Raw genomic sequence first — 26,764 nt, 5'->3', positions numbered from 1 at the left:
ACAAGTTCTTCACTTTCATGCTTTATTGAAAGTAGAATATGAATCAAAGACAGGCATTGGTAAGCAGGTTATGTCTCTAAAATTACTTTTCGTTCAGAGCAGAATGTTGTCCCATCTACTTGATACAATCCTTTATGGACCAACGCATCTGGTATGAAACTCGAGCAAGGAAATATAACAGAACTTTATTCCCCTCCCACGACTATAAATCTCATATGTAAACATGATTTACTATTACTGCTACTAAACTTGTTCCATCTTTACTTGCCCCCTCCCACCCACCACCCCCCTTAAATATAAAATTGGAAACATTTCCTTCAAGTCTGATGTCCATCAGTGCAATCTGCTTTATTTGACATAAGGCATTTGGGACAGTCACGTTTGAATGGATTTCTGCCTTTTGGAAGGGGCATGTAATGGTTTAATTCTTAAATCCACCTTTGCTTTAATGCCCTAACATGTCAAACTCCTCTTCCCCTCTGGTCATTTCTTAGCAGTCAGCAAGTATTCAAAGATTAATGTCCAAGAAGACCAGTACCTGGGAAAAGAAACACACGTGGAGGGATAGTTGTGAACTACAGATTAAAAGTTCATGGATTCCATTTACCAAGAACACATCATCAACAGGGAGCATCAAATTTAATAAATGAACACAGCAGCACCTTGGTGTGGGAGGATAAGACAAAATACCAGCAGACTCCAGGCCCTCCGCTAAATCACATTTTTGTTGAAAGCCATGTGCTTCCTAAGTGTATCTTCACACAAACTAACCAGATTTTATTTATTCTTTCATTTAATGACCATTCTTCTTTTCTGAGAGTTTCACTCTTGTCGCCCAGGTTGGAGTGCAGTGGTGCAATCCTGGCTCACTGCAACCTTATCTCCCAGGTTCAAGCAATTCTCCTGCCTCAGCCTCCCAAGTAGCTGAGATTACAGGCGCACGCCACCATGCCCGGCTAATTTTTGTATTTTTAGTAGAGATGGGGTTTCACCATGTTGGCCAGACTGGTCTCGAACTCCTGACCTCAAGTGACCCACCCGTCTCAACCTCCCAAAGTGCTGGGATTACAGGCGTGAGCCACCGTGCCCGGCCAATGACCATTTTTCATAAAGACATTTTTTGCTTTGTTCTGACCCCATCAGGAGTCCCTTTGTAATGGTAACATGCAGACAACACAGCTGCAGCAAGAGGAAGACTTTATTTCGGCCAGTAGATTTGTCTCTCATTTGCTTTAGCAAGGAATACCTGGTATGTGATTCAAAGTCATTCCTTAGAAAATCACAACCTGCCAGGGGCTTCTGGAGTGGCCAGCAAAGAATCAAGACAGCAACAGGAAAATCCGAAAACGTCAGAGGTCTGTATTTGATAACTTCTTGAATATTATCGGTGTGCACAACTACATGGCCCAGATGTAGTACAAGCACCACCGTGTCTCCTCTTGAAGTAATAATCCAACAAATGCCTTAATGCTAAGTGATTAATTAAATCTTTTCACTGGACTTGATAAAACCTGACAAATTCTTGTGCCACTAATTCTTAATAGTTACACACAAACTGTTTTGCTCTAGGAGGGGACTTGATAGGAAGAACTGGGAAAAGGTTAAAAATAAATCTTGAAATGCCACTAGCTAATTTCCCAACCTCCCATAAAATGAGAAAGGGAAGGCCAAATGGACATCTGGCAAGAAACAGTTCTAACACAAAAGCCCCAGCTGAGGCCCCATCTGAGGCCTGAGTGTTGAAAAAGATAATGGAGAAGCTTGAGTAAGAAATGCATTTAACTAAAATTAATTTCAGTCATGAGACTCAGATTGGATTAAAATTTAAAATCAAATTATAGCCTTCGCTTTAACAGAAAATTACACGATGACTCTGACATTCATGAACAAAACATGACAAATGTAACTTACCTTTAAACCCTTCTTCTGGCATACAAACTGAAAAAAAGAAAAAAAGAATAATTCCAAATTGAAAAGATTGTCGTGACAGACAGTAATATCATTTCAATGCTTAAAGACAAAAGTTTAAAATAACTTTTGATTACCTTTGTCACCTGTAATAATCATCTTTGAAGTTACGGATGTTATTAATTTCAGAACAATCTTTGTTTCTGTTTTTATCAAAGCAATACGTATGCATCATTTAAAAAGTCAAATACTGACAGGACAAGGTTTGTAACTAGGGCACACCTAGTGCACGACTCTAGGAGTGGCCTGGGAGGAAGCCATGTAACTGACTCCTCCGGAGCTGTCTCTCTCCCCTTCCTCCTCCCATTCCCAAGTTCTGGAAGGAGTCACTTTTGACTCACACAGCAGCTTCTTCTGGTATTTAGCCTATTTCTAAATAACATGCTTTTCATAATTTTATTTACTTTTTTTTTTTGAGAGGGAGTCCAGCTCTGTCACCCAGAATGGAGTGCAGTGGCATGATCTCGGCTCACTGCAATCTCTGCTTCCTGGGTTCAAGCAATTCTCCTGCCTCAGCTTCCCAAGTAGCTGGGATTACAGGCACCCACCACCACACTTGGCTAATTTTTGTATTTGTAGTAGAGACAGGGTTTCACCACGTTGGCCAGGCTCGTCTCGAACTCTTGACCTCAAGTGATCCGCCCGCCACAGCCTCCCAAAGTGATGGGATTACAGGAGTGGGCCATCGTGCCTGGCCTACTTCATAATTTTAGATAAAAATCTAATAAATTCTTCAGTGAAGGATACAAACAGCTGTTTTACCACTTACATAGCACCTGCCCCTGACCCATCCTCCTGATGAAGTGGTGTTTGTTGTTGTTAAGCCAGTCTCCAGCGCTGGCATTACTTTTTACGCCATTAATACTAGTCACAGTTGAATGCCTTGGTGCACCTTGGTTATATTTACTACATGGTATGACTTGGTCTTTCTGGGCTTGGTAACTACTGAATTACTGATGTGTTTCATTTTCTCTGTATTTATCTCCAATTCACGTGTAAATTCTTAAAGACCTGTAACCTCTTGAAGACAGTCATCATCCCTTCCACTTTTCCTTGTGGCATCCCTTCCTGAAGCTCGCATCCCACCACTCCAATATGGATCAGGTGTCTTCGCTGCCTGCTGAAGAACAGTAGTTCTGAGACTTCCCTTCACCATCTTCTAGGGCATCTTATCCTAGGCTGATCTGCTATTTACTGGGTCCACTGTTGATTCTTTCTTGATTTAATGTTTAAGAAGAAGAACACATCCTCACACAGTATCATGGCAGATGGTGCATGACAGATGAATCTTTTGAGGCCCTGAATATGTTCAAGGGGCCATCAGGTGTGAGGGTTACAGACTTATAGATTGGAACTCGCTTTCCCTCAGGATCTTGCAGGCACTGCTCTATTATCTCGTCTTCCTGACTTCATCCTGTGAATTTGACTGGCTTTCCCTCCTACTTCTAGACGCTTTCATGACCCTCTTACCCTTAGTTTTTTACTTACTATATCAAACCCAGGGTACCATCATTTTTTACATTTCCATGAACTCTCTTCTATGCTCCAAATGTTCCTTTTATATAGTTCCTCTTCCTATTGTTTGCTTTTTTTTTTGCCATTATTTATAGGTTATTTTCCAGCTTTCTTATGCTTCCTATGCTATTTCCTCAACATATCTTGGTCCCAGGCTCTCATTCCTCAACTATCTGACTGCTCATATCTACTTAAGTATGAGGTACTAAAAAGATTGCTGGGCCAGGCGCAGTGGCTCACGCCTGTAATCTCAGCACACTGGGAGGCCGAGGCAGGCGGATCATGAGGTCACGAGTTCCAGAGCAGCTTGGACAACATAGTGAAACTCTGTCCCTACTAAAAATACAAAAATTAGCTGGGCATGGTGGCAGGTGCCTGTAGTCCCAGCTACTTGGGAGGCTGAGGCAGAAGAATCGCTTGAACCCAGGACGGGGAGATTGTAGTGAGCCAAGATCATGCCACTGCACTCCAGCTTGGGCAACTGTGAGACTCCATCTCAGAAAAAAAAAAAAAAGATGTCTGAAAGCTCTGTTCAGTGGGCACTGGTGGGACTGACTAAAGGGTGCCTGGGACATGAACCAGCTTTAAAAAAAATACAAACAAGGCCAGGTGCAATAGCTCACATCTGTAATCCAAACACTTCGGGAGGCCGAGATGGGCAGATCACCTGACGACAGGAATTTGAGACCAGCCTGGCGAATATAGTGAAACCCCGTCTCTACCAAAAATACAAAAGTTAGCCAGGCATGGTGTTGCATGCCTATAGTCCCAGCTACTACTCAGGAGGCTGAGCCAGGAGAATCACTTGAAGCCCAGAGGCGGAGGTTGCAGTGAGCCATACTGCACTTCAGCCTTTTGAGACTCCATCTCAAAAAAATAAAAAATAAAAACCAAACATAATATTTGTACATATTTATGGGGAACAGCTTATATTTTGATACATGCATACAGTGTATAATGATCACATCAGGGTATTTAGTTATCTCCATCACCTTGAATATTTATTATTTCTTCTTTTTTGAGACAGGGTCTCGATCTGTCACCCAGGCTTGAGTGTAGTGGCATGATGACAGCTCACTGCAGCCTCCAACTCCCGGGCTCAAGCAATCCACCCACCTCAGCCTCCCCAGTATCTGAGACCACAGGTGCGAGCCACCATGCCTGGCTCTTTTTTTAAAATTTGTAGTAGAGACAGGGTCTCACTATGTTGCCCAGGTTGGTCCTGAACTCTTGGGTTCAAGTGATCCACTGCGCCCGGCCTATCATTTCTTTGTGTTGGGAACATTGCATTATCTTTTCTTCTAGCTCTTTTGAAATATACAACATATCACCCTACTGTACTACTGAATACCAGAACTTATTCTATCAAATTGTATGTTTGTACCCATTAACCAACCTCCCTTCATATGGCCCCTTTCCCATCCACTCATAACTACCATTCTACAGCCAAAAGATCAGCTTTTTTAGCTCCTACGTATAAGTGAGAAAATACAGTATTGTCTTTCTGAGCCTGGCTTATTTCACTTAACATAATGTCCTCCAGTTCCACTCATGTTGCTGCAAATGACAGGATTTCATTTTTTTAATGGCTGAATAATAGTATCCCATTGTATGTCTACATATAAATATAACATATCAAGGCATCTACTGATGGACATGTAGGTTGATTCCATACCTTGGCTGTTGTGAACAGTGCTGCAATAAACATGAGAGTGCAAATATCCTTTCGATACACTGATTTCTTTTCCTTTGGATAAATACCACTAGTGGGATTGCTGGATCATATGGTAGTTATATTTTTAGTTTTCTGAGAAACTTCCATACTGTTTTCCATAATGGCTGTACTAATTTACATTCCCACCAAAAGTCCGTATAAGAGTTCCCTTTTCTCTGCATCCTAGTTACATGTTATTGTCTTTTTGATAATAGCCATGCTAACTGATAAGATGGTATCTCACTGTGATTTTGATTTGCATTTCCCTGATGATTAGTGATGCTGAGCATCTTTCATACACCTATTGGCCATGTTTGTCTTCTTTTGAGAAATGTCTGTTCAGGTCCGTTGCCTACTGTTTAATGAGATTATATTTTCTCCCATTCTACAGGTTGTCTCTTCAACTCGCAGATTATTTCCTTTGCTGTGCAGAAGCTTTTTAGTTTAATATAGTCCATTTGGTTATTTTTGGTTTTGTTCCCTGTGCTTTGAGGTCTCAGCTAAAATCTCTGTCTAGACCAATGTTTGACAGCATTTCCCCCATATTGAATTCTAGCAATTTCATAGTTTCAAGTCTTACATTTAAGTCTTTAATCCATTTTGAGTTGATTTTAATATATAGTGAGAGACAGAGGTCTAGTCTCATTTTTCTGCATATCGATATCCAGTTTTCCCAGCAAAATCTAGTGAAGAGGGTGCCCTTTCCCCAGTGTATGTTCTTGGTGCCTTTGTCATAAATTAGTTGGCTGTAAATACGTGAATTTATTTTTGGGCTCTTTATTCTGTTCCATTGTCCTATGTTTTATACCAATACCATGCTGTTTAGGTTACCATAGCTTTGTAGTATATTTTGAAACCAGGTAGCATGATGCCTCCAGCTTTGTTCTTTTTGCTGAGGATTGATTTGGCTATTCAGGGTCTTTTGTGGTTCCATATGAATTTTAGGATTGTGTTTTTCTATTTCTGTGAGGAATGTCATTGGTATTTTGATAGGAATTGCATTTAATCTGCAGGTTATTTTGGGTAATATGGTCATTTTAACAATATTAATTCTTCTGATCCATGAGCACAGGATGTCTTTCCATTTGTTTGCGTCTTTCAATTTCTTACATTAGTGTTTTGTAGTTTTCCTTGTAGAGGTCTTTCACCTTCTTGGTTAAATTTATTCCTAAGTATTTAATCTTATTTTTTTTTTGTAGCTATTATTATTGGAATTGCTTTCTTTTCTTTTTTTTTTTGAGATGGAGTCTGTCATCCAGGCTAGAGAGTGCAGTGCTGCGATCTTGGCTCACTGCATCCACTGGGTTCAAGCAATTCTCCTGCCTCAGCCTCCCTAGTAAGTGGGATTACAGGCATGCGCTACTATGCCTGGTTAATTTTTGTAATTTTAGTAGAGATGGGGTTTCGCCATGTTGGCCAGGCTGGTCACAAACTCCTGACTTCAACTGCTCCACTTGCCTCACCCTCCCAAAGTGCTGGGATTACAGGCATGAGCCACTGCGCCCAGCCGCTTTCTTGATTTCTTTTTCAGCTAGTTCTTATTGGTGTATAGTAATGCTGCTAATTTTTGTATGTTGATTTTTGTTAGGTGAACATGATAATCACTACACTACAGAAACTCACTTTGTACACTGATTTTTGTATCCTGCAATTTTACTGAATGTTTATCAGTTGTTTAAGAGTGTTTTGGTGGCATCTTTAGGTTTTTCTACATATATAAGATCATGTCAGCCTGGCATGGTGGCTCATGCCTGTAATCCTAGCATTTTGGGAGGCCCAGGTGGCCAGATCACAGGGGGCCAGGAGTTCGGGACCAGCCTGGCCAATATGGGAAATCCTCATCTCTAGTAAAAATACAAAAATTAGCTGGGTGTCATGGCACATGCCTGTAGTCCCAGCTACTCAGGAGTCTGAGGCACAAGAATTGCTTGAACCCAGGAGTGGTGGCTGCAGTGAGCTGAGATGGTGCCACTGCACTCCAGTCTGGGCAACAGAGACTCTAAAAAAAAAGCATGTCATCTGCAAAGAGGGACCATTTGACTTCCTCTTTTCCAATTTTGCATGCTTTTTACTTATTTATCTTGCCTAATTGCTCTTGCTAGGACTTCCAATACTATGTTGAGTAAGAGTGGTGAAAATGGCCGTCCTTGTCTATTCCAGTTCTTAGAGGAAAGGCTTTAAGCTTTTCGCCATTAGGTATGATGTCAGCTGTGGGTTTCTCACATATGGCCTTTATTATATTGAGGTATGTTCCTTCTGTACTTAATTTTTTGAGAGTTTTTACCACGAAGGGATGTTGAATTTTATCAAATGCTTTTTCTTTGTCTATTAAGATGATCATATGATTTTTGTCCTTCATTCTGCTGATGTGATGTATTGGTTTGCATATGTTGAACCATCCTTGCATCCCTGGGAGAAATCTCACTTGATCATACAGAACCAGACTTTTTACATCCACTGGTTATTTTCTTGACTAGTTTCCCTGGAGAGAAATCCCTTCCCACCTGGGGGAGGGTAAGTAATGGGCTGCCCGAATTTGAGCAAAGGGCTAAGAGATGGTCTCCTATTTGGTATAGGCTTCGTTCCCACCTTTCTAGTTTAATTTTTCCAAGTGTGGAAACACGTAATTCTAGGTGCCCATCTGAGGTCCAGGTGGAGATGGGGAAGTGACAAGGATGTGAAAGGTAGAGAGTTGTCTAACTGCTTCTTATACAGTTTTCCAAACAAGTATCATGTTATCTTGTTTTTAGGCTCACAATTCATTCCCACCTTCAGAGGTACCTAGGCCTCTAATTTGTGTGTGCCTGTCTGGGGCACTGCAATCTGACTTAGTTTTGCTTCTTGTTGACCTCCTCCACAGGCAGAGCTCACATTTATTTCAGTTTCCTCAGGTTAGCTTTCCAAGTTTTTGTAGATATCTTTCCCTCCTTTCTATGATCTTTTAAGACAATGTATTCTACTGTAACAATATGTGGAAGCTTTTTTCAAGGTTCAAAGTAAAAGCATTGTACACTAAAGCTTCATTATCTAAAATCCCACCTCGGTCTAAAACCTAATCAGCAGATTCCTAAAACAAATTCATCTTTACCTTGCATGACATCATCCATTGCAGCATAATCTGCAATTGGTTCATCAGCCTAGAAAACAAATGAAGACAATTCAAAACCACAAGGGAGAGGGAGTCTGAAATTTGAAGTATGGCCCATGATTCAACTACTGATATTGCTATAAGACACAAACACACTGTCCAGTAGATAACTCAGTTTCAGCCACAGCCAGCAGTGTCCAGGTTTAACAGCAGATGCCCTGCTGGCTATGGGTCTAGAGTCAACACTGCAGAAATGGTATACTGTGTGTGTGAAGAGGAAAGGCAGGGGGGACTATTTTCCCATTCTTAAAGACACCTTTAGACATGGAAATGTTTAGACACCCTGGGGTTACTAAAGACTGATTAAACCAATGTGAACTAAGATACTCGTAGTGGCAGTGAGGGGTACAAATAAAAAGTTATACTGGTCCTCTCAGAATACCAATTAGGTTAAAATTATACTTTTGTCCCACTTCACCAGCAAGAACAAGATACCCATTTCCTTTTTAGGAGGAAGCTTATGATGTCTGAGCTTATGATAAGGTTAGCTGCAAGGATAATGAAGCCAATGACCAGTACAGACTCTAGCTGCCCATGTGAAGTACAAACCGTTCAACAATACAGGCTGTTTTAGGACTTTAGACAGGATCATTAGGATCTAGCAACTCAATGTGTTTTCAAAACCATTTCACAGAACCTATACTTCCAGGAAATGCAGAATGTTAAACAGAGGGAGGGGTTAGGTGGTGGGATGAGGGGTGTGTGTGCATGGATGGGGTAGATATGGGTCTGCCTCATCATTCCAGGGCCTAACTTTATCACACCAGAACGGGGGCTCCAAGGTTTGAAAAGCATACATTTCACAGTTCAAAATAAAAAACCTGAACAATGATTCTACCACATGATGTGGTGGTATTCGGCACAGTAGGGATTCTTTTGGCCAAGAAGAAACAAAAGAGGCAATGGGAAGCGACTAAGTTAGGCCCTTAGGGAGGGTAGAATTGGGCAAATGAGGCTGGTTCAATGACTTTTCTTTCTTTCTTTTTGAGACAGAGTCTCCCTCTGTTGCCCAGGCTGGAGTGCAGTGGCGCAATCTCGGCTCACTGCAACTTCCACCTCCCGAGTTCACGCCATTCTCCTGTCTCAGCCTCCCGAGTAGCTGGGATCACAGGTGCCCACCACCACGCTTGGCCAATTTTCTTGTATATTTAGTAGAGATGGGGTTTCACCATGCTGGCCACGCTGGTCTTGAACTCCTGACCTCGTGATCCACCCACCTCAACCTCCCAAAGTGTTAGGATTACAGGGGTGAGCCACTGCGCCCAGTGAAAGTAGGGGCTTCTAAGACACTGTCAAAGAAAAGTCACTGAGGCCTGGCGCAGTGGCTCACACCTGTAATCCCAGCACTTTGGGAGGTGAGGCGGGCAGATCACCTGAGGTCAGGAGTTTGAGACCAGCTTGGCCAACACGGTGAAACCCTGTCTCTACTAAAAATACAAAAAATTGGTCGGGTGTGGTGGCACACGCCTGTAATCCCAGATACTCGGGAGGCCGCGGCAAGAGAACTGCTTGAATCTGGGAGGTGGAGGTTGCAGTGAGCCGAGATTGTGCCACTGCACTCCAGCCTGGGCAACACAGCGAGACTCCATCTCAAAAAAAAAAAAAAAAAAAAAGAAGAAGCAGCCCCTACTTTCTACATCTACTAAATCCAAAACCAATTTCCATGCCTTGGACAGAATCCCATTAAGTCGTGTATTTTGACTGTTGTGACAGAACCTTGTGTTTTACCCTTGTTTCCTAGCTTGGCTGGCTAGTACTTTTGAACCAAAAGGAAAAGAGGAGATACTTTAATACTATGATGTATGGTTAAGTAATTCTGCTGAACCGGAAGTTAGGGAAAAGGTTACAGAGGAGGCTGAATCTACTTTTAACTAAGAAAAACTATGAAAATCTCAGCAGAGATAGATTTTAAAGTATAAAATAAGTTACTATTTGCATTGGTCACAAGTCTATCTTCTACCCATTTTTTGCTTTTTTTTTTTGTGGGGGCAGCATTTCAAATTAAGTTGCAGACATCAGTATCATTAGTGTGGTTTTAAGAACAGATCCATCTAGTCCAAAAAAAGGAAAAAAAAAAAAAAAAAGCGGGGGGCGGGGGGTTGGAGGGCATTGGGGAGGGGACACCACAGAAACTTTGTGACCTGAGACCAGATCACTCAGCTTGCCCCTTTGGAATGACAGTCAATCCTCAGTGCTCAGAGGGCCACAACCCAATATCACTCCCTTCCTCCCAGTCTGAGGGGAATGAAAACTAGATCTGTATCTGGAGAATAATGGGGGCCCTTGTGACAGAAAATCAAACGGGAAAAATCAGGCGTGGAGCTTAGCAGTTGGGTGAGTGGGATTTATACCACTGCCCTGCCCTACCAGGGAACAGGAAAGTAATGATGTACCCTGATCCCACAAAGGCATAGAAACTGATCTAGGTGATCCAGGAAAGGCCAAGGAAAGCCTTCACTTTCACCTTCTCAGGGTACCAGCAGTTGCTGATGCTGTGGCGTAACATCACCTACTATAACACACAAGAACAAGATATGATGATGTCCTGACCTCCTCTAAGTCTCCTGGGGCTCAGCCAGAGCTGGGCTGAGCTGCAAAAACCCACAGCAGTCATTTATCACTACCCTCTGCTAAAGACCCAAGGCATCCTTTAACCACCATTTCACACAGTTTACACATAGTTATGTAACATGTAAAACCTTGAGTTCTTCAGCTAAGGAGCTGTTTACTTACCTTCAATAAAATGACAGATTCAGGAATGACGCCAAGGGTGCCTAAGGTGGCACAGTCATCACTTAAAATCTTTCCATCAATTGACAAATTCTGGTCAAAAGGAGCAACTGAAAATGCATGCATGATCTGTGCCAATATAAAAGAGACAAAGTCCGTATAATGCAAAATACTAAGACTTATACCCTATTTAAATAAATTATGCATGGATTCTTAAAAAAAAAAAAAAAAGGCTTCAGAGTACAAAACCACTATTGCTTACAGTCAGCCTACTTGTTATACTCCTACTGAGGCTATCGTCCCTATATATCCGGAAACATCCTTAAGAGGTCTGGTAGAGTATTAGGAAACAATTACACATATAGATGCGTTTGTTCCTTACCTTACCAGCTTCCCAAGGATGGAGGTGTGGGGAAATAAAATGAGTAAAAAGTGGGGCTGGGCTGATGGCTACTCTGAGGCTTGGGCAAGGTCATCACTGTCACCTCATCTTTCCCAGGCCCCATATCCTTTCATCAAAAAGTCAAGTCCAAATTCTTTCTTTTCTTTTTCTTTTTTTTTTGTTGTTGTTGTTGTTGAGACAGGGTCTCACTCTGTCACCCAGGCTGGAGTGCAGTGGCGCGATCATGGCTCATTGCAGCCTTGAACTCCCAGGCTCAAGGGATCCTCCCACCTAAGGCTTCTGAGTGGCTGAGACTACAGATGTGTGCTACCATGTCTGGCTGATTTTTTATTTTTTATTTTTGTAGACATGAGGTCTTGCTATGTTGCCCAGGCTGGTCTCGAACTCTTAGACTCAAGCAATCCTCCCAGCTTAGCCTCCCGAAGTGCAGAGATTACAGGCATGAGCCACTGCATCTGGCCCAAAATTCTTTCTTAAAACCATCTTTAAATTCTCTCTTTTGTTCTTATTCCTTTAGCAAATGGCCTGGGGTATGTAATTCAGCCTTTGGAACTGTCACATATTCTTAGACTGAGTTTTGTCTCTAGGAAGCAAAATATGAATTTCTGAAGGGTAGGGACCATATGCCCCACCCCAGTTCTGGCCAAGTGTTAAAAATTAAATACAGCCGGGTGCAGTGGCTCTCGCCTGTAATCCCAACACCTTGGGGAGGCCGAGGTGGACGGATCACCTCACGTCAGGAGTTCGAGACCAGCCTGACCAACATGGTGAAACCCTGTCTCCACTAAAAATACAAAATTAGCTGAGTGTGGTGGCACATGCCTGTAATCTCAGCTACTCGGGAGGCTGAGGCCAGAGAATTGCTTGAACCCAGGAGATGGAGGTTGTGGTGAGCTGAGACCACGCCATTGCACTCCAGCCTATACAACAAGAGCGAAACTCCCATCTCCAAAAAAAAATAAATAAATAAATAAATAAATACTTTCCAGATGAGTGCGGTGGCTCATGCTTGTAATACCAGCACTTTGAGAGGCTGAGGCAGGTGGATCACCTGAGGTCAGGAGTTCGAGACCAGCCTGGCCATCATGGCAAAACCCTATCTCTACTAAAAATACAAAAATTTAGCTGGGAATAGTGCCATGCGCCTGTGATCTTAGCTACTTGGGAGGCTGAGGGAGGAGAATCACTTGAACCCAGGAAGCAGAAGTTGCAGTAAGCCGAGATTGCGCCACTGCACTCCAGTCTGGGCGAAAGAGCAAGACACTGTCTCAAAAATAAATCATACATACATTCCAAAATACTGGTATACATAATATTTAAATGTTTTTACAAATTCAGAAAGGTTTGTTTTTTAAATTTTATCATTTCTGGGTCATGTTTACCTCTGGAGGGCAAGAAGAAGTTGGGCTCAGACAGGCAAACACAGGTAACCTTCAATGACACTGTTTTAATTCTTAACTCGGTAGACAAGTTCAAGAATATTCATATTAGTATGCTTTTTAACTTACCCATAAAATGCATGCTATTACATGTATCTTATATTACACCAACACCCATGATGTCATGGGAAAACCATTCTGCCCTTTCCTGCACTCTATTCTTTGGATGTGGAAAGACAAAACGAGCCTCACAAATCAACCTTGAACTGTGTGTGTAACAGGGCCCAAGAGCTTGACAGGCCAGTGTGATGGGGACCAGAAAAGTGATTTTAATAATCGCATCAAAGACAAATAAGAACAAGGATAACAGCACTGGCCTCCTTCCTAACTGCTGGGACAGAATCTTACCTGGATTTTTCAAAAGAACATCAGCGCCTGAAAAGCAGGCAGGGATGGACTAGCCAGAGATCTGTGGCTAGCAATGAAAAGTGCACTGGCATCATCAATGGTCTTCATGAAGCAATAAGCAGGAGTACTGACAGGACAGTTCTATCCAAGCCAGCTCAGCATGCAAACATCAAGCAGAGACATATCCAGCCCTACACCAGCAAATGTTCCGGAACCATGAAGATCGAGCAGAGCTACGGTGGATGTGTGTGATGCTAACTTAACATGGATAATGTCACAGCTGCTGGACTGTAAAAATGCTTGTTCATACCCCTAAATGCTAAGTGTTTTTGTACTACCCTATGAAACTGGACAAATAGCAAATACCTCTAGACACAAGTGCCACAACTAAGGGGCTGACGTTCACACATTATATTCTGAGAACGGACAAGGACATTGAGATGCTGTCATCAACTAATGAAGCATTTAATAAGAAGCTACCGTGTGTCAAGTACTGTTCTAGGTGTTGACAATATAAAAGTGAATAATCCCGCCCTAGAGGGGTTTCCAGGAGTGAGGTCAAAACAAAGTTGTGAGGATGGTAGCAGAAGGTATGTGCAGGATCTAGCGAGCACAGGGGGACAGTCAGTTCCATGAAAGGGGCCAAGACAGGTTTCACAGAAGGGTCAATATGAAAGATGAACACATGCTTCTAGAGAGAGGATGGAACAGGCCAACCAAGGCAGGGAGGCCTACGGTAAAATAATCCTTAAACTCTAAGTGCTAGGAGAATGCTTCAGTATAAAGAACATGATAGAGGTCTGCTTAACAAGTAGATGTGGCACTCCTGGTCTATGGAGCTTAACAGGAACCATGAAAACCCTGTTGCTATCAGGGAGTGGCTCTCCTCTGCTTGCGATGCTGTGTGGGGCTGAAAAAAGAAAATACAGAAGAGATCGCCTCAGCTGCCAGCCATTTCACTTCTGTGCCAAAATATTCTACTTTCTCAGGCAGGCAATACCACCCACCCACTAAAGATCTATCTTTGGGAAAATGAAATAATACAACTAAACACTGCACATCTTTTGAGAAAGGAGATGAACAAATTGTACTTCATTAACCTCATGGGATCAAAGGTGGATGAATTACTGATTAGACACAGCAAGCTTTGTAATGTTTCAAGCAAACCTTACAAACTCTGATGCTATCCACACTGCCAGGCAAATAGGCTCACATCTAGTTGAAGCTTCACAAGCTCCCACCGCTATGTAGTGAGGGGAAAGACCTTCTACTGCCTTTTCTTTGACTCTGTTTGGCCCGCAGTGGTCCCTGAAGCAAGAGTGGGAGATGAGAGAGCCATTCAGGAAGAGCACCTCTGGGGGCTGTGTGAACAGCTGCCATCTTCTAGCAGCTCATTCGGGCAGGTACATGCTCTCAGATGGAAGGGTTATTTCTGCTGACTTCTGGTTTATTCTTCAAAAATTGTAGTCCATAATAAAAGCAGCACAGGCTTTAAAAAATGTCTTTATGCACAGGGGCTCTTTCTGTAATTTAAAGGTTTTGAATGTTCGAGGTTTCCCAATGACAGGCAGAAAGCCAGTGATAGAAACAAGGTTTCTTAGATAGAAAAGGTACAATAACAGAGTAAAGATATTATGCCAACACACTTATTTTCAGAGCCATGGGTTCAACCAAGGGAAATACTGTTGTCAGGACAATCTGGAATACATAACACCCTCAAAGGAAGGCCTGTACTTTTGCGTCAATTACAATGATAAATATCAGCAACAAGAAAAATGTGTAACCAGTAAACTATGCCACATAAAAGTAGCAAAGGAGGAACTTTGGTCAACTTTTTGGATATCTATCAGTGACTGAAACAGATTAGGGGCCAGAATTTTTTATGGACATCTTGAATTTATCAGTTCCTTCTGCCTAGGGTTTGAGATTTACCACTGGAATGCTTATTTATAGTACTTCAGTATTGATACCAAGAAATAACAGTATCATGAAACCATTTCATAATGCCTGCACTACAGCCGTGGAACTGATTTGTAAAGCAATGCATGCTTTGAGGGGGATGGAGAGGACATATCTAAAATAAATCTATATAACAATTTGGAAAACATCACTGTATAAAGAAAGGTAAAGATAATTTTAAAACTCTATCAAGGCCGGGCGCGGTGGCTCACGCCTGTAATCTCAGCACTTTGGGAGGCTGAGGCGGGTGGAAAACGAGGTAAGGAGTTCAAGACCAGCCTGGCCAAGATGGTGAAACCGTCTCTACTAAAAATACAAAAATTAGCTGGGTGTGGTGGCACGCACCTGTAATCCCAGCTACTCAGGAGGCTGAGGCAGAGAACTGCTTGAACCCGGTAGGCGGAGGTTGCAGTGAGCCAAGATGGCACCACTGCACTCCAGCCTGGGTGACAGAGTGAGGCTCTGTCTCACCAAAAAAAAAAAAAAACCCTCTATCTATCAAATAGATTTATCTGCCACCAAAAATACTGTGACAGCCTAGTGAATAAGCAATCACTAATCGCTAATAATAAGCTGCCTTTTATCTCCCATTAAATTTCACAGCAGTTCCTGGTAACAGCCTCCAATACCTATTAAGTGGTCAAAGAAAAGCATACAGCACAATAAAGTGAGAGAACAGTTATCCTGGCACAACCTCGACATGTGACAAATTAAGTGGTTCCCAGCGTTTCTCATTATTGGAAAGCTATTGCAGAACCAGCCCAAGTTTCCAGAACCCAAAATTCACTTTCATCTTCACAAAAAGATTTTTGGCTATTTTGAAAACTTTAAGTCTTTTGGAAAAAAACACAGATACATACATATATGTAAATACAGGTGGAAAGCAGGAATTCATAAAGGCCCTTTTAAGTCCAGAGCAAACTTGAACAAATGTTTCCCTCACCTGAATTTTCAATTCTTTTAACGTCTGATTAGCAGAAACGAGAAGTGCTTTCTCACCACGAACTTTTCTATGTCGCATACTTCGGCGAATAACTTGCTTTTGATAGGCTATATAATTTTGATGGGATATCTTTTGCCGCTTTGTTCCACCATTGCTCTATAATGAAGATTGGAAATGAAGAAAGCACTGAAATTAACCACAATGTGATCCTTGCTCATGAAGTTTTTCAGGTAAACAAAAGCTGTTTCCTTATTGGTCCCTTAACTATTTGAAATTCAATGTAAACAATGAGTAGAAACTAACGAGACTTTCTTAGCAGGCTCACATAAAATTGATAAAAGAAAATAATGAGTAATACACACCTCTAAGTGCATGCAAGCAGTTTAAATGTTTGTTACAAGAGACATTTAAGGTTTGCTGAGGGGGCTCACACCTATAATCCCAGGAGTTCAAGACCAGCCTAGGCAACATATTAAGACCCATCTCAACCAAAAATTAGCCAGGCATGGTGGCATGAGCCTGTAGTCCCAGCTACTTGGAGGCTGAGGCAGGAGGATCATTTGAGCCCAGTGGTTCCAGGCTGCAGTGAGCTACAATCGCACCACTGGACTCCAGTCTGCTGACAGAGTGAGACTCTGTCTCTTTTATAAAAAAGACCTTACATCAGAAAAACATAATAAACTGAAAATCTTCAGGATTACAAAACTTAGTTCATGAACAACCTGAATTTTAAACATTTTCTTCTCTTCTTGAGAATGACATGGAAACTAAGTATAAACTGTTGTGAATTTAAAAATAAAATATGGAACATTAATAAAAAAAAATCAAACTTAGTTTGACTAAAAACAAGACTTTACCACTTGTCATAATGGCAAAATATACAGACTCACTCATAAAATATTCTTGCAAAAATGTTATACCGGAATGTAATCAAACATTTACGCCCACCTTTCAATTTACAGAAATTGGAATACAGGGGATATATAAATAAATTAAAATAAGTAACATAAAGAAGCAATCAGCCAAATACAGAACATGGAACAATCTAAAAGAAATCAAACTGGTCCAAGTTCAATGTCAAGAAGGCAAAGAGCCTGGCATGGTGGCTCACGCCTGTAATCCCAACACTCTGGGAGGCCGAGGTGGGCAGATCACCTGAGGTCAGGAGTTCGAGACCAGCCTGACTAAAATGGAGAAACCCCCGTCTCTACTAAAAATGCAAAATTAGCCGGGCATGGTGGCTCATGCCTGTAATCCCAGCTACTAGGGGGCCAAGGCAGGAGAACTGCTTGAACCTGGGAGGCGGAGGCTGCGGTGAGCCGAGATTGCGCCACTGCACTCCAGCCTGGGCAACAAGAGCGAAACTCTGTCTCAAAAAGAGAAGAAGAAGGGAAAGAAAGCGGGTGCGGAGACAGAGTAACTGTTCCAAATTCTAAGTCTAAAGTGATACAAACAACACATATCCTGATTACATACTGATTTGAGAGGAAAAAGCTGTTCAAGACATATCTGAGTATGGGTATTAGAGGACATTAGGGAGTTTTCGTTAGTTTTCTTATTTATGAGCACATTATTAGTATTAGGTAGGACACGGTCTTTATTTTTAGAGGGGAAATGTCATGATGGCCATGACTACCTAAAGGTGCTGTAAAAAGGATGCCCCTGGGTGTGCATGATACATGCGGTACCAGTCAAGAAAAAAATAATAGATGAGGACCAAATGTCCTCTACAGTACTCCTATAAATCCCTCATCAAGAGGTTAATGATCAGAGGTTAATGATCAAGATTCTTTTGCTTTTTGTACCAAAGGTGGTGGTGGTGGCCGGTGGGGGCGGTGGGGGATGGGGGGGGGGGTGAGTGAGAGGCGCAGGGGAGATTCTTCTGCTAACCAGCCCAGGGAATAAAAGAAGCAGGATTTTTAAGAAAATCTTTTCCCCTGGTTTAATTAAATCTGGATGAGGTAACCTCAAGGCCCTGGCTCTGGTTTCCACAGTTGTCACTGAGTGTCAGCCGTGTATAAGCAAAGTGGTTTAGCGGTCATTATAGACACAGATGCCACATACTCATTACTCATGGGCTCCACAGTTTACAAAGCAGAAGGTGATCAAGACCCAAACACAGAAGAGCATTTGTTCAGGGTGCCGACCACTGGTGAGACACTGCCTGAGGATAGTTTAGCTCTAGCCCTGAATCTACATAGGCAACTGAGTGATTCTAAGATTCACAAGAAAAAGTTAAGTGCACATGTGAGTTAAAAAGAAAAAAAAAAAAAAAGAAACCCGATGAAACATTTTTCTCAGTCTCGACTGTTGAAAGAAAAGGTCAGGCCTGGCGTGGTGGCTCATGCCTGTAATCCCAGCACTTTGGGAGGCCAAGGTGGGCGGATCACAAGGTCAGGAGATTGAGACCATCCTGGCTAACACGGTGAAACCCTGTCTCTACTAAAAATACAAAAAATTAGCCGGGCGTGGTGGTGGGCGCCTGTAGTCCCAGCTACTTGGGAGGCTGAGGCAGGAGAATGGCATGAACCCGGGAGGCAGAGCTTGCAGTGAGCTGAGATTGCACCACTGCACTCCAGCCTGGGCAACAGGGCAAGACTCCGTCTCAAAAAAAAAAAAAAAAGAAAGAAAAGAAAAGGTCAAATTGAACCCAAATTCTACAATCAGGAATATAAAGAAAAATAACTACATCAACATATAATTTTATTCTAGAAGTACAAAACACAACCAAAAACCAAAACCCTGAGCATCAAGCAAGACAGATTTTTTAATAACTCTGATTTTAAATGGATCTAAAGGCTTTTCCTGGAATTATTTCTTTCTTAATCTGGAGAATTTAAATCCAACTTAACTGACAAACAAACCCAGCCCACTGGTTTTAGAAGGCTTTCAATTACCTAAGTGATACCCAATACCGAGTATATTATTAACCTAAATTTTTAGATGAAGTCAAAAGAGTTGGGTTGATCTAGCTTAGAGAAAAGAGGAAAGGGGATTTGTTTATCTCCACTAAGGACAAGCAGAAATGCATCATTTTTTATTACAGGGATTTAAAGCAGCAATTACAGAAGCTATCTTTGTACTGAGATATGTGATGAGGAGGGTGACATTTTGAAAATGCTGAACATTTTTCAGGGACTATCTATTCTTTTCCAAAGAGGAAGGTTACACTTGAGATTTTTTGTGAGCCAAAAATTTTTTGTGAGAAAGCAAAATGTAAAACATTTTAGAGTATTACAATATCCAAAGAAGGAAAAGGAAGACAGAAGAAAATTATAAAGTATAAAAAATAATTACAGTATAAAAAGCAATGTTCCCCAACATTCTCTATCATATTTATAAACGTGAAATCTGTTGTCATCCACAACTAAGGAGAGTGATTCCACATACACTTTGAAAAAATTGCTGTGGTCATGACCACAATGAATAAAACTAGACCACCAAAAAAAAGTTAGATTTCTAAAATCTAAATGACTTGAAAATGTAGATGGTTTTCCTAAATAACTCTTAGGGTGAAAAGCAAAGCTTAAAATAACAAACTAAAGACAGTAAGAACATTGTGTCAAGTTTAACAAACTAATTTACAAAGTTAACCAGAGAACAGAGAATTAGTGACAGCAGGCAATAAAAGATTTGATTCCCCCATCCTGGATATCACGGTGAAACCCCGTCTCTACTAAAAAATACAAAAAATTAGCTGGGCGTGGTGGCGGGCGCCTGTAGTCCCCGTTACTGGGGAGCCTGAGGCAGGAGAATGGCTTGAACCTCGGAGGCGGAGCTTGCAGTGAGCCGAGATGGCACCACTGCACTCCAGCCTGGACGACAGAGCAATACTTGGTCTCAAAATAAAAAAATTTGATTCCCAACTGATTATTAAGCCATACTACCAAGTGATAATAACTAAAACATACGGTACTGCCAGCCAAACAGACAAAAGAGAATGGAGTCCTGAATCAGGATGGATATGTACACCCATACACCCAAATGCATGTACATGCACAGAGTCTTGCTCTGTCGCCCAAGCTGGAGTGCAGTGATGCAATCTCGGCTCACTGCAACCTCCACCTCCCAGGTTGAAGCGATTCTCATACCTCAGCCTCCCCAGTACCTGAGATTACAGGCCCACACCACCACACCTAATTTTTTGTTTGTTTTTTTTTTGAGGCTGAGTCTTGCTCTGTCGCCCAGGCTGGAGTGCAGTGGCAAGATCACGGCTCACTGCAAGCTCCGCCTCCTGGGTTCATGCCATTCTCCTGCCTCAGCCTCTCGAGTAGCTGGGACTACAGGTGCCCGCCACCACGCCCGGCTAATTTTTTGTATTTTTAGTAGAGACAGGGTTTCACTGTGTTAGCCAGGATGGTCTCAATCTCCTGACCTCGTGATCTGCCCGCCTCAGCCTCCCAAAGTGCTGGAATTACAGGCATGAGCCACCGTGCCTGGCCTAATTTTTGTATTTTTATTTATTTATTTATTTTTGAGACAGAGTCTCGCTCTGTCACCCAGGCTGGAGTGCAGTGGCGTGATCTCAGCTCACTGCAAGTTTTGCCTCCTGGGTTCATGCCATTCTTCTGCCTCAGCCTCCTGAGTAGCTGGGACTACAGGTGCCCGCCACCACGCCCGGCTAATTTTTTTTGTATTTTTAGTAGAGACGGGTTTCACTATGTTGGCCAGGCTGGTGTCGAACTCTTAACCTCAAGTGATCCACCCGCCTCGGCCTTCCAAAATGCTGGAATTACAGGCGTGAGCCACTGCGCCTGGCCACACACACACACACTTTTAATATATCAACTGAAAAGCACACAATCGAGTTTGCACAAATGTGGCTCGAAAGATGGCTTGTATAGACCACAGAGATGTCCCCGCCACAGAGACGGGGACATGAAAACAGAGTTGACAACAGGGTAAAGGGCGGCAGCAAAGTCATGTCTGCAAACGCTTGTGGAGACATATTAGTACTGAGTCAACTAATATGTCTCCACAAGCGTTTGCAGACATGACTTTGCTGCCCTTCTTTACCCTGTTCCTTATGCCAAGGAGCACAAGATGTATATATGCACACAGAGTTTAATAAGGGCATCACTTACTATAGAAAAATATCCCCTTTAAACTGAAAACCTGCATTCTCATCAAGTGTACAGATTTGGTTAGCACTGAAGCAAAGGGCCCTCCAGTGTTGACTGACTGAAATACAGACTGGGAAGGACAACTTAAAGAGTGGCTGATCACTGTCACAAACTGCATGATTTTGCTTCTTCACAGGTGTTTTGAGGTTATTTTATGAGCGCCAATAAGCCACGGAAAACAAATGCTGACATCCCTTTACACCAGTTGGGAAACCACAAGTAACATTTATTTTGGGCACACCAACATTCAAATCAAGACGGCTTTTCAGACTCTCTCAATCAATGTTAAAAATGAAGTAACAGTATCAACATGCAGACAGGCCAACAAGCCCAGATACCTCTGCCCTGTCACAGATATTGCAGATGGCTACTGTAACACTTTCATTCTTTCAGGGAGAACACCATCCATAATTTCACTACACTATTTTAGTAGTAAAGAAAGAAAACAAACATCTCATCTGTTAAAAATAAAACTTTGAGTAGAAAATCCATGAGTTTAAAGTACAAAATATCCTCCAATGTGGGGGTCTGACTTTTTGAGAAGCTGAAACTTATCTCCACCTACATCAACCATATTCCCACGATTTCCTGTTCTCAAAAGACAATTTATGGGCCGGATGCGGTGGCTCACGCCTATAATCCCAGCACTTTGGAAGGCCAAGGCGGGAGGATCATGACGTCAGGAGTTCAAGACCAGCCTAGGTGAAACCCCGTCTCCATTAAAGATACAAAAAATTAGCCAGGAGTGGTGGCGCATGCCTGTAATCAATCCCAGCTACTTGGGAGGCTGAGGCAGGAGAATCACTTGAACCTGGGAGGTGGAGGTTGCAGCGAGCCGAGATTGTGCCACTGTACTCCAGCCTGGGTGACAAGGCTAGGATCCATCTCAAAAAAAAAAAAAAAAAAAAAAAAGGCCGGGTGCAGTGGCTCCTGCCTGTAATCTCAGCACTTTGGGAGGCTGCGGTGGGCGGATCATGAGGTCAGGAGTTCGAGACCAGCCTGGCCAACACAGTGAAACCCCGTCTCTACTAAAAATATAAAAAATTAGCCGGGTGTGGTGGTGGGCGCCTATAACCCCAGCTACTTAGGAGGCTGGGGCAGGAGAATCGTTTAAACCCAGGAGGCGGACATTGTGGTGAGCTGAGATAGTGCCATTGCACTCCAGCACAGGCAACAGTGCGAGACTCCATCTCAAAAAAAAAAAGAAAAAGAAAAAAAAGAACCAATATCCCATATAGGGTACAGAGACATGGCCAGGGGCTTCGAGTGGCTGCTCTATAAGAACAGCAGAAAGTATAACAATGAAAAGCAGCTTCAACACATACTTGATTAAAATCTGGATCTTTTTCTCCATCTGGTTTAGCTTCTTCCTTGTCCTCCTCTGTTTCAGAACTACTCACATTCAGTTCCGGAGCCGAATCCTTCATCACCTGAATGTGCCAGGACAACAAAGAGAAGTAGGTCAGACCCTAGGAAGGCAGGCTATGGAGGATGTGGGGGCTGGGACCGGCAACCTTTATCAAGACGAGGAACACCTTTATCATGGTGGGATTATAGACTGGAGAGTGGATCAAGAATCAAGCCTTCACGGTTTTCTATGCTCTTTTAACATGTTAGTTTTTTACCCTATGACTTATTCTTGTAGTATTTAATGTGCTCACCATACATTTAAGAGGTCTCTGCAGAGCAGTTATTATTATCAGTCTTGTACAATGATGTTATTTTGCAGAAGTTCGAAGGTGCTTGACACCTTCCTGAGCACACTGATTGCCAAGCCTTTTCAAGTTCTCAAACTATTCAAGTGGCAGGAGTCACATGCTCTTTAAGAATTGAGAAAATGAAAGATGGAAGAAGCGCTCTCTTGCAGAACACTATGAAATACTCTTATTAAACTGAATAATGAAACTACATCTAAATTGGATATTTTATACCAGAGAACAAAAGATTTAAGAAAATTTTACAGGGAGAAACAGAGACATTTATACTCATTAACTTCATTTTCTCGGCAAATTAGGAAATGAAGGCCTTCGTTTATTTAGCTTGTAAAGCAGAACCCTTGGCCTCCAGGGCATAATTATAAGTTACCCTTCTAAAAAATGTGTTTGGAAACAAGCATCAAATAAAATGTATTCCATTTTGTCTTTAATCCCAGAAAGCATGGAATTAAATAAATTAATAAGATATCTAGAGATATGGGTCAGGATCTACCCAAGAGCCATCCCTAATATAATAAAAATGCTTGGAAATCCAATCCAAGCAAGTATTAACACCTCCACTTCCCAAACATATCCAATCAATTTCACCTATCCTTGCAGGTCAATGGAAGAGGCTCTAACTGACCTCTCTTATTTCTGTTATGCCCTCACAGCAATTCCAAACACTATAGCCAGGGTGATTTTTTTTAAACTATAAATCATATCATATCATGACCTTGCTTGAAACTCTCCAGGGGCTTATATCTACACTGGGAATAAACCCAAATCCTTGGTATGATGTATAAAACCTGATAGTGTATGGTCGTTCATTCCATATCATGATCCCTTCTTGGAATAAATTTCATTCTAGACCAGCAATAGCCACTAGGGTAGCCATTAGCCACATGTAGCTATTTAATTTTAAATCAACTAAAACTAAATTCCTCAGTCACGCTAGCCACATCGAATGCTCCACAGCCACACATGGCCAGTGACTACTGCAGTGCGCAGCACAGATACAGAACCTAGAACCTGTCTATCACCACAGGAAGCTCTATTGGACAGCACTGTTCTAGGTGCAATGGTTTTCACTCTGTTGCATAAGCACATTAGGCTTATCCTTTTGACCTTTGTTTCCTTTGTCTGGAAAACACTTCCCAGGCTGCATCCCTGACAGTGAGGGCTTGGGTAAAAACAACTTCTCCAAGACGCCTCTCCTGTCTACTCCCTGTCTCACACTAACCTCCACTTGACCCTGCTAAAGTTCCTTCAAAACAATCATTTCTGTGTGAAATCATATGAATTTATACTTTATTCCTGATCTTCCTCACTAGGTGCCTATAATTTTGAGAGAAGGTATTATACCTGCCTTCTTTATCACTGTATCCCCAGCACCTGGACCATTCCTGGAACACAGCTGACATTCAGTAAATATCTATGCATCAATTAATAACAAACTAAATTCTCATACAATCACATAACTGTTCATTTTCAATTATTGTCCAATTTCAATTCTGATGCCAAACAGCTCTGAAGGAACAAAAATGCAGTCCTAGGCAGACCCTCAGTGCAAATACAACAGCAAATCAAGCCAAAGAGCACGCTTGATCATTACTAGTCATCGCCACAAGAGGGACCAGTACCTTTTTATTATCCACAACTTTATGGACATAGATGGTGGCTTGAGTGTATTCACGCAGGTCCCTCTGCTGCTGACACAATAAGCCTTCTCTGCATTCTGGACAGAGTTCTTTGGGGGAAAAAAAAAAAGGGAAAACAGAAGTGGCTGAGGAATCATTGTTAAAGAATCAAAGATCTAAAAACATATGTCAAAGTTACTAGTGAATATTCATTAAACTCTTAGTAACATTTTCTTTTTTTGAGACAAGGTTTTGCTGTGTCACCCAGGCTGGGGTACAGTGGTATGAACATAGCTCACTGTAGCCTCAAGCTTCTGGGCTCAAGCCATGCTCCTGACTCAGCCTCTCAGCGAGTAGCTCAAGGCTACAGATATGTGCTACATTTTTATTATTTTGTAGAGAGAAGGTCTTGTTATGTTGCTCAGGCTGGTCTGAAACTCCTGGCCTTAAGCAATCCTTCCACCCTAGTCTCTCAAAGTATTAGGATTATAGGTATGAGCTAGTGTGCTGGCCCAAACTCTTAATAATATTTTCTACTAACCATTATATTCTATTACATGCAAATGATAAGGAAATCCATTTACTGTCCATAAATAAACGCACAAATAATGGGATGATTATAATGAGAGTTTCCACCTAGGGAGTTGGGACCGCCGCATGATCTTTAACTTTAAGCAGACAACACTGACACACCCTTTCTTCTTAAAATGTCAGCTCTTAACTATAGAAACCGAAAGCAATATGAAAACTTACTGGGCTCAGAAATATACTGTGTTTCTGAAGGGTTTACATCTCCCATTTCAATTCTCGTGATTTTAATTACATGATCCACGACAAAGAGCTTTTGTATCACTTGCCACTCACTGGGCCATATGAGAGCTATACTGTGCAAAAAAAACCACAACATGCCTTAAGACACATGGAAATTAAGAGAATTAACATAATCCATTAGTCTGCTAAATCAAAACCATTAACACTAACATTTAATCCAAAGGAATTAGAGAGAAAAGATACGTATCATCAACAAAGAATAGTTTTTCATACAAAGGAATGTTACCACAGCAGCAAAACTAAATGGACTGAAATTACATGAATCAACATGGTTAGATCTCAAAAACATAACTGAGTAAAATAAGTTAGTTGCAGAAGTATAAATACAGTATGGTGCCATTTATATAAAAAGTTTTAAATATGCAAGACATTATGTGCGTGCATTTTTTTTTTTTTTACAGAATACTTTCTGAGACAGATAAACTCTAAATTCAGTACAGTGGTTAGTGTGAGAGGAAGGGTGGGAGAAAGAGAAGTAGCAACAGAAGGATAAGCACTGTGGGGCCTTTAATCATATTTGAACCATTTAACTTTTAAACTGAATGGTAACACACATTTGCTTACTGGTGTATTTTCCTGGAAGTCTGACATTTGCAATAACAACGACAGGAAGAAAGGGAGGGAGGAAAGAGAAGAGAGATGCACAGCGAGAGTGAGAGAGCAACAGGGAAGGCGGGACGCAGAGAGGGAGGGAGAGAAAGAGGAGGGAGAAAATGTAGAGAATATATAAACTTTGAACTCCCTTAAACGATGTTAAAGTACTGAACTATGAATAATAAAACTCTAGCTTAACCCCAAGGGCATTTTTATTTATGTGTTCCAATTTCCTTTTCCTGATCTTCTGACAATGTTGGAAGCATTCTACCTTCTCGTATATAACGATTTTTGGTAAAATCAGGGGAGAAATTCACAGATGAACACTTCTGGAAGTACTTAAAGCATGGAATAAAATTTGGGTTCTAAGACCCTAGAATTCCAGATGACCAGTGCAGTGGCTTTGCTCTGCCACCCTGCTAGCCTCCTCCTTTAATTGTCTGAAGCCTGGCCATGGCAGAACAAAACCTATAACCAAGACCATGTTGATTCTGTGATTCTGGAAAAGAGGTCTCAGCACTGGTCACCAGCAGCAGGGGAAGAGAAAGGGTGGCTGTGTTGTCTCCAAGAGGGACAAGGAATGAGCAAAAAGACAAATAGCCTCGGGCAGCCTCTTGTCTTTCCTGGAGAAGCAGTCTTCTTCTCTTTTAAAAGGGGAAAAAAAACCCCACAATTCAGCAAAGGACTAAATTCTTAAAACAGACTATGTCAGATG

General features: G+C 41.9%; 1 protein-coding gene across 2 annotated transcripts in view; it reads right to left on the bottom strand.

Moving 5' to 3' along the window:
• Positions 1 to 26,764, bottom strand: part of USP48 (ubiquitin specific peptidase 48) — a 106,337-nt gene continuing 79,573 nt past the window's right edge. For both annotated transcript variants that reach the window (XM_008966556.5, XM_003813953.5), the window contains exons 20-27: positions 25,378 to 25,508; positions 24,628 to 24,734; positions 22,616 to 22,720; positions 16,168 to 16,323; positions 11,079 to 11,204; positions 8,286 to 8,334; positions 1,912 to 1,938; positions 1 to 538 (exon numbers count right to left, since the gene is read on the bottom strand). In XM_008966556.5, the coding sequence (XP_008964804.2) occupies positions 516 to 538; positions 1,912 to 1,938; positions 8,286 to 8,334; positions 11,079 to 11,204; positions 16,168 to 16,323; positions 22,616 to 22,720; positions 24,628 to 24,734; positions 25,378 to 25,508 (724 nt within the window). In that variant the 3' untranslated portion in view covers positions 1 to 515. The remainder of the gene's footprint in view (positions 539 to 1,911; positions 1,939 to 8,285; positions 8,335 to 11,078; positions 11,205 to 16,167; positions 16,324 to 22,615; positions 22,721 to 24,627; positions 24,735 to 25,377; positions 25,509 to 26,764) is intronic.

Source organism: Pan paniscus, chromosome 1 (assembly GCF_029289425.2).
Source record: "Pan paniscus chromosome 1, NHGRI_mPanPan1-v2.0_pri, whole genome shotgun sequence".
Lineage (NCBI taxonomy): Eukaryota > Metazoa > Chordata > Mammalia > Primates > Hominidae > Pan > Pan paniscus.
This window is presented reverse-complemented; position numbering and strand designations above follow the sequence as displayed.